This window comes from Parambassis ranga, chromosome 14 (genome assembly GCF_900634625.1).
Source record: "Parambassis ranga chromosome 14, fParRan2.1, whole genome shotgun sequence".
NCBI classification, from domain to species: domain Eukaryota; kingdom Metazoa; phylum Chordata; class Actinopteri; family Ambassidae; genus Parambassis; species Parambassis ranga.
In genome coordinates this window covers 20,423,887-20,440,007 of record NC_041034.1, presented here as the reverse complement: position 1 = coordinate 20,440,007, position 16,121 = coordinate 20,423,887, and the positions used below count along the sequence as shown (strand labels likewise).

The 16,121-nt window shown below is 41.1% G+C and overlaps 1 protein-coding gene across 16 annotated transcripts in view; it reads right to left on the bottom strand.

Annotated features, from left to right (window-relative positions):
- Nucleotides 1-16,121, bottom strand: part of dlg2 (discs, large homolog 2 (Drosophila)) — a 127,389-nt gene that overhangs the window by 31,187 nt on the left and 80,081 nt on the right. For all 16 annotated transcript variants that reach the window (XM_028422010.1, XM_028422015.1, XM_028422014.1 and 13 more), the window contains 2 exons: nucleotides 1,641-1,694; nucleotides 671-721 (listed from right to left, as the gene is read on the bottom strand). In XM_028422010.1, the coding sequence (XP_028277811.1) occupies nucleotides 671-721; nucleotides 1,641-1,694 (105 nt within the window). The remainder of the gene's footprint in view (nucleotides 1-670; nucleotides 722-1,640; nucleotides 1,695-16,121) is intronic.

The window sequence follows — 16,121 nt, the reverse complement described above, 5'->3', positions numbered from 1 at the left end:
AAACGTGGTTGTCACTGCTCTTAGTGTGATTATAATATGATAGAAGATGTTAAGTCTGCATTACAACGATTGTGGCAGATTATGAAGTACTGTATTCACATCAGGGCAGACGCTGCACTTTATTTTCTTTGCAAATAAAAATCCCCATGTTGGTCACTCACATAATGAACGTCAGCTTTAATTCAGTGGTAATCTGATGGGAGCAGCAGCTTCTCCTGATTGCAAAACACGCCTGAGCATCCTGGCACGGCCTCGAAAGAAGACGTTCCGGATGATGTAATGAAAGTACCAGACACAAGGCTGGCTCTACTCTGAGATACATTAGAGAGTGTTGCTTATTGTTTGAAGGCAGAGGCTGACTGATAGACGATGTTTTGTTGGATGCTGTTGGTCAAAACCTTTTACATGAATTGTCTGTCTCCATATGCAGAAATCTGAATGAATCCATTTTTAGGATTAGACTATGACCTATGTTAAATATCACCATGATGTCACACCTTTCATATATGTACAGAATAAGCTTGCATCGTTGTAGAAATGCTCCAACCTCCATTTTAGATCCTGTCATGATCTACTGAATGCACAGATTTCTGAGCCAGAGCAGATCATCTCATGGGGAAGCTGAGAAGTTTTAACCCCTCTGAGTACCTGTGTGATCTCATATACTTACCCGCTCTAAAGTGATTTCCTCAAACTCATATTCAATTTCTGTGCCGTTGACCTGAGGAAACAAACAAACAAAATAATAATAAATTACACTCCATGTTTATGTCCCGCACACACTGCTATAACATTAAAAGTACTGCTGAATGCTCACTGTGAATCACATTCATATATGATGAGGTTACACGCTTTTGATCTGCACACTCTTAAATCAAAGGTGACAGGTGTGTTCAGGGCCACTTCCTGTGCTGTAAAAGGCTCACCTCAAGGGAAACAGTCTAAGATGATGATTAATCAGTGCTAGCTAGCGCTGTATTTCTGCAACATGGGCGGTCATATACTGAGTCGTCAGTCTCATCCTGTTCCTCACCGAGATGATTAATTAGCAGTGAGTACTTCCGTCATTATGCATTCATACACAAATAGCGCAGAGTACATTAGATGCTGCACATTATATTCCCAGTTGGGCATCGTTTTTGAGTAGCATCCGATATTATCAGAACTTCATGTGATTGTGGAATCACATGAAGTAAAAGTGTTGTCTGCCAGGAAAAGAAAAGAAAATCTGTGGCTGAGACAGATGCTCTCTTGTCCTCATTTCTTCACATCTATAACTGTACACATAACCCCAAACGTTGATGAAAAATACAGCAGCGCCTGGTGCCAAGTCCACGTTTTACTTATATCTGTTATTTATGCAGCTTCTGCTTTCTTCGTGTATTTGTTCAGATGTAAAATAGAGTGAAAACCCCACAGATGAAGGTCTTCAGAAAGTCTTACGCTGGTCTTTTATTCATGACAAACATCAATAATTTAGCACTGCCACCTCATTTGTTTTACTAAGACAAGTTACACCATCAGAATGTACTATTACACCACATACTCAGTGAAGCGTGCTTCACCTAACCACGAGCATTGATCCTCCACTGAAAAAGACTAATAGGTGCATTAAGAAAAAAAAAGACATGCGAACTCACATAAGGTACTGACTCCAAAGTGTCTGTGTTGACGATTATTGGAGCGGGGCTGGCCTGTGTGAGAGACAAAGAGAAAGAAGATGGAAGACAGGGTGAGACTTTGGGGTTTTAGTATTAGAAAGAGTCCCGGGCCATCCACTGTCCTACTTTCCATAAATGTACAAAGTTTGTAGATCTCTGTTTCATCAACAATTCAACAGACTTCCATTAGGTGGACGGCACCGTAAACACTGCGCTCTAATGCACAGCACTTGAGAAGAAACAAGAAAGTGGGATGAGAGCGCAGGTAACCAACTTGGAAAAGTTTGATATGAATTCTGACACCTAGATGACAGCAAAGATAGGTGATTTCAAACGGCAACTTGTGAAAATGTATTAATCTTGACGACTCCATTTAGGTACTGTCAAGAGTAACAGCTTCCAAGGCTGCTGAGCTCCTCGTCTGTGTTACATTGGAAAACTCAAATCCAGTCAGGTACTAATAAAATCAAAGCAACACGTCACAGTGCACGCAAAACACTTCCTCCGTGGAGAATGAGCAGATGGCTAAAGGCAGAACACCCAGGAGAGGAACTCTGTGTTTGGATCACAATATGAGAGCAGTGACCCGAACATGGAATCAGCAGAAGTTCAGTTTAAACAACATAAATATACAAGCTCACTGTATCAGACTGACTTCAAAAGATGAAACTCAAGGATGCATTTGGAGATGCCTTTGAAATCTGTACTTTGATTTTTGTCCACAGAAGATGAATAGAACTCCAATAAACAAGGGCAACAACAAAAGAAAGGGCTAATTCTTCTCCTGTGGCTAATTAGAATCAAAAAGAATGAATATTAAGTAGTAAATAGAGCATCCCCTGTATGAACACAGTTATGTGGCTGCTAGTTTCACAGTACCTTGCAGCCTGTGTACCTGCTGTGAATCTGACGTGATGCTGCCAAAGATGAGACTGTTTGCTTGGTCATCAGTCCGGTGACAGCAAATGTCAGCAGGAGACTCGGCCTGTCCACTCTTATCTCCATCACTCTAGCTATCACACAGCTGAGACTACAGCTACATGACCCAGCTGCTAGAGTAACATAATCCGCAGGACTGGATGGTCTGTTATAACATCTAATGGATATATAATGGAAACAATGAGTACATTCGGCAAAGGTGCACTCTGGTAGTGCTAAATTGCATACACTGATCAATTATACTGTTCATGCTAAAGAGCAGTGAGCAGCCCCGGACTGAAATATACTATAGTTGATCCAGGTATCATCTTGATACTTGGATGGGTCATGAATTTCTGATCTTTCAAAAAGTTTATGCATTTATTGTCCCGCCTTACAAAAATGGAATTCTCCTCTACTGGTAGTAAGTACTGCATCACAGAGTGGCCATAATGCACGTAAAGCTATTTGCTGAGGTCCATTAACAAACAAAAGGTAAAGAAGAAAACCATGCTGGTAAAATGAAAGCTCTAATATTAGAAGCTACAAATGGGAGAAAGATGCAGACGTTCTGTGTGGGGAAAGCACAGCAGTACACAGTGAACTGGTTAGAATTCTCACCAGAAAAAGCAGAATGTTCAGTCAGTGGTTCAAACACTAAAATAACACACAGTAAATGAAATGAACCCAAACCAAACTGATTATTAAATTGAAGAAGATTTAACCAGTGTCTCCGGCAAGCACACACACAAAGTTATATTTACACACTTTCCCAAGGAAGACTGCTGTGTAGTGCTGTGTGCCTGGTATTATAAGTCTCCAATCAACATTATCCACAAGTCACCTAATCAGTATTTTCAGGGATTGATGAATACAAATATAGTCAGGGAAAAAATGATTTGAACCTCTGCTGATTTTGTAAGTTTGCCCAGGAACAAAGAAATGATCAGTCTATAATCTGAAATAATTTTTAAAATGATTGTTTCCCCAACTGTAGACTAAATTCAAAAGTTTGTATTAAGAGGATGTGAAAGGTGTCTGACATGGTTTCTGTTTTTAGGGTCAGACAATCTCATTACTGAATAAAAACATAAATCTAAAGATTAAATATGTTATTTCTCTTCACCACATAGTGAAGTTTACCTTTTCAAACTGAATGTTTTTTAATTATATCTTAACTCTGCCATTAATATGTAACCTCCTTTAGTCTTTATATGTTAATGTACATTCATTTGAGTGGTTAAATTAAAAGTGTACATGGGTATGAACATCTCAGAGATAGACAGTGACAGAAACTGACTGACTGACTGTGAATTCAACACAAGAGAAAGATTACAGTTGGCGGACTGTGCAAGATTGCAAAGCCAGAAACTGATTGAAAGAAAATGGTGTTTGTGAGAGGAATGATGAGAGGGATTAAGATGCTTCTGCTTGCAGGACACGGACCGTAATCAAATGAATGGATTCACTGCTGTTCTCATAGACAGCAGACACATGAAGAATAAATTAAATCCTGACGTCATGCAACAAAGTGCAACCCGCAATATAATCATTTCACATCATGTCCAAAGATTCAAAGTACTCATGTACATGTAGCTCAATATTCCTGTTTGTAATCAGCCTCCTTCCTGTTTAAACCTCGTTGTTTTTAAAAAAGACACTCCCTGTGTCATTGATTGATTCATTCAGACATTCAGACATGTTTCCCAACAGCTGCTGATATCTAAGTCTTACATGTTTGAAGGTTAGTGTCCATGTTAGTCCATCTGGCACAAGCATGGGCCTCTGTTCACAGCCTGGAAAACTGTTAGCTAGTTTGTGAAGCCTTTGTGAACAACAAAGCTGGTTGCAGGTCACTGCAGCAAAATAGCACTGATTTAATCTGAAATCCTGTAACAGGAAGCTTAAATGAATGTACCAAAATATAGCATTATAATATACAGACACATGCATGTAGGTCCTTATAGAACAAGAAGAAAAAGATCTCTGCACCAAAGATCTTCTATTATCCTCCCAGAAAACAGACAGTTTAGATAATTCAGTTGTAGATGAGTAGCATCTAATTTTATCACTGGGTGCTTTTCTGCTGACCTGTGCCTGAATACAGTTCACCAGCAAAGTGCTCATTACTGGAGAAAAACAGCATGGAAAGGAATTACACACACTGACCACAAAGAAGAACACTTCCATTGGACTTCTAATACTCTACATTACCCAATAACACATAACATGGATACCACTGCCACTATGAGTACACATGTATGCACACACAGACCCCAGAGGTAATGGCCATTGAACTGAACACATAGATAACATGCTTAAATGCATCTTTGTTCATTCTATTGCTGACATGGTCACATGATCAGTTGACTCCAACCGTGCATTAAACTAGTGGTCAACCATCACAGAGCTATAGACTACATTAACATTGATAATATTATAGTCAATGAATTCATTCTAAAATATTTTTTGCCAGCAGAGTACATGTGAACTAAATTAAAACTATCAAGAGTCCATCAAGTATTTTGTCAAAATAAAAGAAATGAAAGCTGCAGAGCCAGATCAGCTACGTCAGATCTTCTAAAGTGGCCTTGTGCTCCTCTTGTTGAGTTTTGCTCAATAATTCAGTGGCACCTCGTATAGTGGCCCATGAAAACAGGGGGTGTATCAATAATTCAATGCCATGTCATGTGAAAATAGTCAACAACGCAACACAAAATGTGAATGATTTAGAAATATGGTTAGAGTGAGGGGAGTCAGGATGGAATGCGATAGACAGGAGTGAAATCGAAAATGTGCCTACAGCTATACTTCAACTGGCAGGTTCATTACTCATTATTGTGACAAGGAGGTATAATATTCCCAAGCAGTTATAAAAGTAACTGTTTTAATAATTCATTTAAGCAGGTAGATTTAATTTCTACAACCTAGCAAGTAGTTACATGTTGGAAGCCATACACACGTGATGTACGGTCACACTGAATCATGAAGCACTTGAGACTAACACTAGCCTCCTTTGGTGGCATCTTCATCAGCCACAGGGCCAGATGTGCCATATGTGAGGATATATTTAGAAATACATCTGCTTTTGTCATGAATGCACTTTGCCTCTCTATTGAAGAAGCAGTGTTCCATATCTCAAAGGCAGTGCAATATGTACAACAGGTAACACTGACCGCTTCCCCTGGCATGCTTCTGCTTTGTCTTTCCCTCAGCTCCATGATGGATGCCCTCCTACTACCTCCCACCAGCCCTACCAGAGGTAATTCCGGTCACAGCACCAGTAGCACAAACACTGCACATTCCAGGAATTAAATCCACGACCATATTATACTTCTACAATACATCACTTTTATATGATTTCTAGATCACAAGTCACTGCTAGCTCTCTTTTATTTACCAATAACAAGGCTAAAAAGGACACGATGTTTCACTGCTTTATTTATGTTCACACATTTACAGACAGTATGTCACTGTTCCACTATTTCTTACGTCACTGCTAGGTCAGGGACATAAAATCTATCGTGGGCTAAGATGATTTGGGCTCAAAGCTTTTACACCCACGCATTATCACAGAGAAAATGATGCATCACAGTGAATGTTATGTATGGCCATTAGAGTTGCTCCTCTACCCACAATACTATGGACGATGACGACAACATGGCCCTTAGCTAACTTTCTTTTCCAGTGCAACCAGTCAGGAGTACATGACACACCAACAACAGCCATCATGGAGGCAATGACGGATTGTCACCTCCATTTGTAACTTCTGCAGTGCAGGTCTATGTCAAGCTGCACTCGGCAACACACACTGTGTGTGCTTTTGGTGCCTCCCTGGTGTCTTTTCTGTATGTTAAACATGTTGCTTGGTATGAAACTTTTCACCATGGTAACAGTAAAGTAGAAAAGTTTAGTTTGATAAAATGGGTTCAATGTTAGGAAAGCGGTGCCATGCTTAGATTGAGTTATACACTATATGCTTGTATCAATTCTGGTCTGTCATTTCTGGAGTAGAATATTATCAACTAAATCTGCCATTTACTTTAAAGGTCGTGTTGTTCAGTGTCAATTAAGAAGACTGAAGAAGACATTCAAAAAAAGTAACAGCATACGTAGTTTTCCACTAAACACAAAGGAATGCATGTGTGTTCCTCTCTCTCCTTCATCCTCTCTGTCCTGTCTCCCTCTTCTCCTCTCTCTCTCTCCTTCATCCTCTCTGTCCTGTCTCCCTCTTCTTCTCCACCTCTATCCGGCCAACTGTCAGTAAGAAGGTTCTCCTTATGAGCCAGGTCCTGCTCAGGTCCAGGTCCTGTTAAAAGTTTTTCTTGCCACAGTGCTCTCTTGAATTGAAAAACTCCACCAACAACAGATAAATCTGCCTATGTTGGCTGTTGGCTTAACCTACATGTATTTGCAGCACATGAGAGATCTGTCTCTGTGTCTCTGCTCTGGCAATCAGACGCAGCTTGATTCATAGCTCTGATTTCTGATTAGATGAACTCATGGCAGAATAGTCGACCCAGTCACCCTTGAAATCAATTTCATCACTGCAAAAATCTTCCTGATTTTTTTTTTAATTCCATATTTAGAAACTAATGTGCATATAGACACAGACACAAAACAACACAAACAGAGGGGCTAAATGTTGGGCCTTCTTTTGTCCTTGTGCTTAGACTTGTGGATGCTTTTCCTTTTTTACAAGTGCACCCTTGTTCAGCAACAAGGCAGCCTGGATCACTGTTATTGCCAATTTATGTTCCTAATCATTTTTTCTATATATACTTGGTTTGGAATACTTACTGCAAGTGCTAAAATAGGAACATTTCAACTCTCAGCCAAAAGGCTTTAACCTCTCCAGACAGCGATACTGACCCTTTCCTATTGGCTGGAATAGAGTTGTTACAGAGCCAGGTCTACGCACCATGATTGGAACTCACACAGCTGCTGAGTTATCTAGATATGATCAAACACAGCAAACATAAGAGAAGCTTAGATAGTAAAGAGTAATAAACACAGGGCTATTAGTGGATATATAATGCCTGTAATGCCTCAAACTCTCAAACATTTCCCCAAATACACAACATAAACCAGAACCAAGGAAGCAAAAACACAAGAACTAGTAAACATTTAGTTTCACCGAAAAGTTCAGCTACAAAATGCATCATAATTTACTGAACTAAGATTACCACTAAGACACAGAGCACACAGACAAGTCACAAACAGAGCGGTGGTGTGTCCAGATGGAGACAGCTGCTGCGCACTCTGATAATCACACAGTTTTACCTGATAGGGCTCCTGCCAGCTCTGGACACAGCCACACTCAGGGGGCCAAAGGTCACAGCTACCCCCCTTTGCTCTCACTGCCACCAAGCGGCTAGGGCTCCTAGGAGACATGCTGTCCAAATGCCAAGCCGCCATCCGACCTCCCCTGCGGGGGAGGGTGCCACCGCCAGGGATGGATCCATAATGGTACCTCTGGCACGGGTGATGGTGGTGGTGATTGGGGTGGGGATGATGCCAGTTGTAGGAACATGGCACCTCTCCACAATCACCCCTTCCATCCAGATCCGCAAAGCAACTCTGCTGTTTGCTCAGGTAAGCAGTCATGCTGCAGCTACACAACACTAACCTATGCTTACTTCACCACTTTGAATTTTGCTTCTTTTTGTTCCTCCTCCGTAGATTTAGTGGAGCAGTCATCAAACACAAGACAGCGTCCTGCCTGATGTATGAGCCGCTCGCCTTGGCAAAATGAATGATGAATGAGCCGAGCGCCTGGCTGGCTGCTGTAGCAGTATGGGCTACAGAGAGTGTATGTGTGTATGACTGTGTGTGTGCCAGAGCTTCTGGAGTGGGAGAACGAGAGAGAGAGAGAGAGAGAGAGAGAGAGGAGGGGAAAGAGAGAAAGAGATAGGGGTGATGGGGCAAGATACAGAATGAGAGAGACATCAAGTGAGAGGAAGGGGAGAGGGGAGGGAGAGGAGAGAGCTACACGAGAGAGGAAGTGGGGTAAGAGAGGAAGAAAAAGGGGATATGAATAAGAAAGGAGAGAGAGAGAGGAAGAGTTGTCTGTGTATTGGCTGCCAGCCCTCTGTCAATAAATGACTCAACTGGCAGAGCTGCTTGACAGCATCCATCCCTCCAGGCAGAAACAATTGATGGTCACTGCTGCTGGGATTTGAAGGCAACAGTAATTTGAACTACAAATCCATACAACATGGGAGTGGCTGCATGCAGGAGTTCCAAGACAAGAAGCAAAAGAAGCTCTTCCAGGATAATTCAGCTATTACCCTGTTCATGGTAAATAAAGGATTGTGTTACCAGCTGTGTTTGGTAACAATGGATTAAGAAGTGCATTTTTGTGATGGTCACCTCCAGGGTTGGGAAGTGTGGCTAATACTGAAGTGTCTCCATAGACATCCAACTCTAAAACATTTTATAGCCACCTTGTGGGAAATTCTTTACGGCTGCTGCCAAGCAGTGTCATACAATGACTAGCGAGGCGTGCCACAGGCTAGGGTGAAGTGTCTTGCCCAAGAACACACAACAGTGACTAGGGAGGAGTTGGGATTGAACCACCAACCTTCTGGTTACTAGACAACCCTGCTATACCACTGCGCCACTGTTGTCCCCAAATTGCCTGTATTTGGAATAATCTGGAGTTATATGTAGACTTAGGGCCTGATGACACCTATTGACAATGCCTTCTTTATTTACAGTCCATGGTTGTGTTTCCCTTTGGCTCAGAAGCACACCTTCACCAGCTAAACTTCCAAGATTTTCAAGAGTAAATAAATTAATCTTCCAGCATCAAATAAAAAAACCTGTAATCTGGCTGACAGTCAGTCTTCAACAATGAACATGACCTTTTGGTCAAGAATTCAGAGACATGTGTCATACGTGTGTGAGAAGGATAGCAGACTATAGAAAAGGGGAAAGATATACTACTGGTGTCATCACGCTAGCCAAGCAGTTTAGGTTGTCTGGTCATGGCCTTTATAGCCTCACCATGTTTACAGCTATGATAAATAGCCTGAGTTACCTTTGGTGACCCTCATAGACACAGTAAATCCTTTATATGGTGCAGTATCAGTCACCTCAAATGAAAAAAGTCTTAAATGCACATGACTTCTTTATCCTAAAGAAGAGCCATTATTCTTAGCTATATCATCCACTCCTTTAAGGATACACGAATGCAGAAAGCCAAACAGAGAAATGATAAATACAACCAAAGAACATAGTGAAACCAAAGCATGTGCTGCTAGGCATTGAGGTTACTGGAAGCATGCTAATTCAATCTGATCAGAAAAGGCATTTCTTGACTCACACCTCCCCCACGTTTTCAGTCAGATGGAATCAGGGTCACAAGGCTTTTAGTTGCAAGCAAATGATGCTAAAACATCCGGCTGCTTTAGCATCAACATCATCTGTGATGTGAGAAAAGCAAACGAGCCGCGTGCCTCACAGACTCTGGAACACACTGTGTATATTCTCTGGATTTGATGTCTTTAGCACCCACATTAGTTTCTATACACCACAAAGTCATTTCAACACATGTACTGTTTTTTATTGTATGTTTTGTGTGGGCGTCCATTACATCTAAAACAGTGATGGAAAACAATACCTCATCAGAGCTGACCGAGGCTGTGACAGCACGCCTTCATAGCACAGCATCAGTGAGCAACCTGTATGTGTGTGTGTGAAGAGAGTGTGGGCAGCAAGGGGCATGGTCGGATGGATGGTTCGTCAGACTGAAAAAAACAGCCCAAATCAACAAACACAGCTGACATTTCAACGCTTTGACAAGCCCACTTCACTCTTCCATGTGGTCTCTTCAGGTTTGCCCATGTGCTTAATTGCATTACGAAGAGCGGGGTACTGCTGCTTTCCTGCATTGCTGTGCTCACGATCACAACCTCATTTAAAGAGGATGGTCAGCATTAGTCATAACCAACTGCAAGCGACAACATGATCTATAGAATCATATCAAAGCAACTGCCCCCCTTGAAAAAAAATGATTCCCATTCAGGGAATAATGTTTACACTCCCACTGCTTCTCCAGTGTGTGGATTGATACTATCAGCACACCTTTGATAAACAGACTCGCTGTTTTCTCTAAAGGCATCTAAAGTGTGCTATCTCTTATCAAGAGGAAACTACATTACAACAACCAAACAAGTGAGCAGCATAATGCCAAAATGGCTCTCCAAAATAAGTCTGTAACTTCCATCTCCTGATCCTTTCTGGATGAAAATTTACTGTTGATGTGTTTGACTGCATCACATATGATGTACATACATGTGCTTATGATGTAGGTACATACATGTGCTTATGTTTTTGTGTACTTAGTGCTGCAATCCTGTCACATTCTTGCGTGTTGAGGTCATCAGGAACATCTTTTCATAATTTAAAGCAATCCTGTGCAAAGAGCTAAGGGACACCTGCAGTTTGCATCATCACAAAGAGGCCCAGGTGAATGTATGGTATTGAGCAAGTATAATTATTAGTGACTGTAACACTGTGCTATAAATCAACTGAACAGAAATATTACACAAAAAAACACAAAAAACCCTGTACAAACAGACATATTCACCTCACCTGAATATAATGATTTATATTTTTACATACTGATAATTTAATCTCTCTGACCACAATAAAATACAATATTTTCTCCTACACACTGCATAGTCAAATGTTGGGTGTATGTGTCCATACACATACAAAACCGTGTGTGTTTTAGGCTGTGAGTGTGTTTCATTGTCACTCCACTTTGATATCATTTGACCTTTGACACCAACTCGAGATGAGCCAATCAAAATCTGACAGGTCATTTAGTGTGTCTGTGCCACTTGACTGAACAGCTCTCAGCCAATCAGGCACCTATCACTGTGGAACACAATCTCCTCTGCACTGACTCACAACAAGTTCAATTGCTTTTTCCTTCTGTATCACGGAGGTACTGCTTGTTTTTCTGTCCTGGAGTAAAGTAAGAGCATTTAGAAAAGCATTATATAAAGAGACACTCTAACTTTTTATATTCAAAGGCAGATGGTTATTATTCTCTATATAAGCACTTTTAATAGTATGATGAATTTTTTACCCAACATCAAACAGTAATAATATGCATAAAGCAGTAAGCGTACTGCCTTGAATTTCTCAGATAAACCCACACGATGAATACACTGTGTTTTATGTATTGCACCTAACCTACCACATGGGGGCACTTACACTTCAGCTTCAAGCTGAGGTCCTGCTATTACACTAAGGCAAAACATAAATCCTGCTCCAGCATTATCTATGAGTCAGCTTTACCAGCTGGTATTACAGGACATTATATTGGACACCACCTGCAGGTGCACCTTCATAAACAATAAAATGAGAGCTGAACAGACAGATTGAAGTAAAATCAGCTGAATCATGCAGCATCATTATGTAGCATAGCACACAAACACAAGACGCCCAGTGTGGAGCTGCAATAGACACATCCAAATAAAAAACAAGGGGATCCAATGGGCAACAAGTTAAAATCCTAAAATATATAAACATATATATCTCTGTTTGTCATCTGTCTTGTCCATTACTTTACTGGATGGTCCATATGTTTGTTTTGTATTTAATAAAACTAAAAACTTCTCCTCTGTGACAGCATATGTGGTTTGCAGCCACTGATGGGAGATAATTAGGGTCAATGTGTGGTTTGCCACTGATTCCTGTAACACACCTCAATCATTTATATTTCTTTTCATATTTAAACCACCCAAGCAATGTTATGGCTGCCTGAAATCTCTCTTCAAACTAATAGCTGTGAACTCCAACCGTTGAGGCTGAGATTGTAGCACCACGCAGACAGAATATATTTTTATGATAAAGAACAGTACTACTTTAAGTTTCTCCTTGTTATATACACCTGTAGGTGCCATCCTTACCTACAGGTTTCTCCTTATCTTCAGCACCTGACCCAGGTTAATGGGCCAGCTGATTCTTAAATGCAGCTCATACAGACCCGTCAGTTTAAACTGCTTTATCCTGCCTTACCTCTCTCACTTTGCTGCTCAGTGCACAACACTGTTAAGGTGGAAGGTGAAAATGATGCTGTACATTCTGCAAAAGTTAGAATTGGAATGCCACACCATCAACTTTAGATTATCTACACTGATGTGGCACATACAGTGCTGCTTGTAGATTCGTGAACCCTGTATGATTTCCTGTATTTCTGCATAAATATGACCCAAAACATCAGACAGTTTTCACACAACTCCTAAAAGTAGGAAGGGGAACCCCACATGAGTATAAGTGGAAAAACTTTGTGAACTTCAGGGATTATCAGTTTATTTAAAGGCCAAATTAAGATCCATCTGTTCAGAGGTGTTTTCAATCAACAGAAGATGTCAGTGTTTGACTTAAACAGAAGCAGTGATCTTTATGCAGAAATATAGACAATTATGAAGGGTTCATAAACTTTCAAGCAGCACTTTGTGCATCTGACCACTTGGCTGACAGGTAACCTCACATTCACAATTTTCCACAATTCTAAACAGACTGGTGTCTCTCATCTTTTACAGCCTTTAAACATCCCTTCTTAAGCATATCTGCAACTCCCCAAGTTATCTGCTTTAAAAATTTGAGTTTGCCCATGACCTTTGTTCTCCTTTCTGTCTTTAACGTATCTGTCTTTATATAAATACTCTACTACAACCAAGATGTGTAATGCTATTACATTGCCATTACAAAATGCCAGCTTTTAAGACTTTTCCCCATGAAAGGTTACAACCTGATGAAAAGACTAAGAGCAGCAACGCTCAGTTTGGTCATATCTGACCTCCTTGTGTGTCTATCTCATCATGTTCTTAACAACTAGCTACATAGGAAACTACTTGAAAGAAATCATCTGCTCAATAGATGAACTTTTCCTATTACCCATTAGTTCCATCTGATCTGACCTTAAACATGACATTTGAAGGTTCTAAACACAATCATTGAAAAGCCGTAGTGACACCTTGCATGTTCACCTCAAGATATGTGCAGGTACTGTACTATTGTCCACCGTTGTGTCACATTTCCTTAAGCTGTACCACAACAAAACGTATACTGCTTAAATTCCAGAGGTACTGGAGTATGCCCAGTGAACGGATTTCTGACATTTAAGATTCTGATCAATTCTGCTAATCTTCTTCTTCACTGAAACAGTCTTGATAGCACTTCTGTGGTGAAGTTATGAGATCAAAACAATCCATACTTGCAAGCCTCTTTTTCCAATTTCTTCAGAGCCAGCAGTGATATGAAGCTACTTTAATGAGCAACAGGCCCATCTGTTAGCCAAGACAAGAAAACTGTGATTAAGACATCAACAGGTAAGATTTGCTACAGAGATGACGTGCATCACAGAGTCCTTTAAATGCAAACTCTTTTATCATGCTTCACGTGTGTGATTAGCTCAGGAGGGTCAGTGCAATCAGAGCAGGGATACGACTGGATGAAGACTATATCTATTCATCACAAATCAATCTCCACTCTAGTTTCTGTGCCACTTTACAGAGCTTCACTGCACTTGTCCGTGTTGCACTTAGATCATCAGGAGGCATTTTTTATACCAACAAGATGTGCCTTGCGGTTGTGTTGCTAAATCATCAACTCATCCGCTCATCAGCTACAAACAATTATTGTCAACATTACATTAGGGAAGACTATAAAATAAAGATTTATTTGAAACATTTTTACTCCAGCTCACTTTTTTCATTGTTGAAGTCCTTTTGCCCGATGTCAGCTTGGATACACTCCTGCACCGCCATGCCACCCCCTAAGGGTAAGTGTGTATAATGGTTTATCTCCCTATTCTCAGCCTGCAGTACTTCTCAATAAAAATAGATGAATGTTAGATTCAATCTCCAACATTCTGCTTTTAATGAAACGATCCAGAGATCAGAGGAAATAAACTGCAGCCAACTGCTCCATTAACTCATACACGGAAAGACTAACAGAACATATCTTCTATTTAATGAATTCAATAAATTTAAAGAATCTGTTGGATGGAAAGCAGTTCTAATTCTTTATAGTTGCATATGTTGCTGGCAAAGTTAGGAAAGCCAAAAAAGAAGCAACTTAATGCTTTCAATGCTTAGCTGAGATTTTAATGGCTTTGTCCTTTGAGCCTGAAACTTCTGGATAGAATTCAGTAAGCTGCTAGTGAAAATGAAAGACATGGCTGTTTTGTATATTAGTGCTACACAGGGATGGCTACCATGGGTTATTAAGAATCTGAAGGGTTTGGAAGAAAAGTGCACTCAGGACTATAGAGATAGAGGCATGTCCTCATGCAAGCTCTCTAACCTGCGATTCCTCTTCATTGCAGTGTCTCTTCTTTAGCTTCTCAGTCAATGTCTGTTTCCATCTGCAGACAGTAACTAGAGAAGGCCACCTCACTGGGCTCAAACTGAGATTGAGTCCCATACTTAGACTTCCCAGGTCCGGGGCCCAGCCCCGCAGGACGTCCATAGACAGTCTCTTCTTGAGGGTCCCCAGGCCCTCAGAGCGTGGTGGGGACAAGAGGTTTGGCACACTTCCACCACGGAGAGTATATCCCAAGGAGGAGTTGCTTGTTACACTGCCCCACCGTCGCTTCCCCATGAAGCTCATCTTCACCTTTGTTTTGTACGCCTAAATATATCCTGACTGACAGAGATCACCAAGCAAGTCTGACAGCGTCTACAAACAACCAGGCATCTGCTTTCACAAGAGATTCCCCAAAAAGCCAAAAAGTTCAGTAATGTCCCACAACATCTGGAGCAAAATAATCCATGGCAGCATATGGTTTCAAAAAACAACTTCTTCTATCCATGAGCTGCAGTTTTGGTGCAACAGAGCACATTCTTTGCTCAGGAGGACTGTAGAACAATGAACGTAGTGGAACTGTTGGGGACAGATGGGTGACATCGCTTTAGGGGGGTGAAAGCCAGGGGAAACACTTGCGACACATACTCAATATATCTGATTGGGTGAGAGTAGCAGCGGCTGTGGCAACAGACAGGGATCCGATTGGATTAGGCAGGGAAGAGTGCTGGATGCTGGCGCCCACTGATATAAATCACATGGAGGCATAATTAATGCCTGGGGGAAGTCAGCTCTGTCAGGAAGCCAAAACTAGATTAGAGACAGATCAATGGAGCACGTCAGGAAAAGGGGTGGAGCAACAGTGGCACATGCCACAAAAAAACTCACCAAAACACCATAATGAGTAAAGAACAAACGGAAACAACAACACAGCCACAGCAAAGGGAGGTAAATCAAACACAATGCTGGAGGCTAATTGAAAAAATCTCACGCTTCTGACCTTCAGTCAAACTCTTTAGTGATTGTAGCTTCAACCAGAAAGGACAGGGATGAGCTGTTTCATCCACCTGTCTGTCTCGCCCTATTCTCCCTTAGCTCCCCTTTTGTCATCTATGCCTTCTATTTGTTCGCTTATCAGTAACCTCTTCTCTCTTTCACAGACCACAGCAATCTTCCTCCAACACTCAGACCTCTCATGTCTTGCTCATTTTCTCC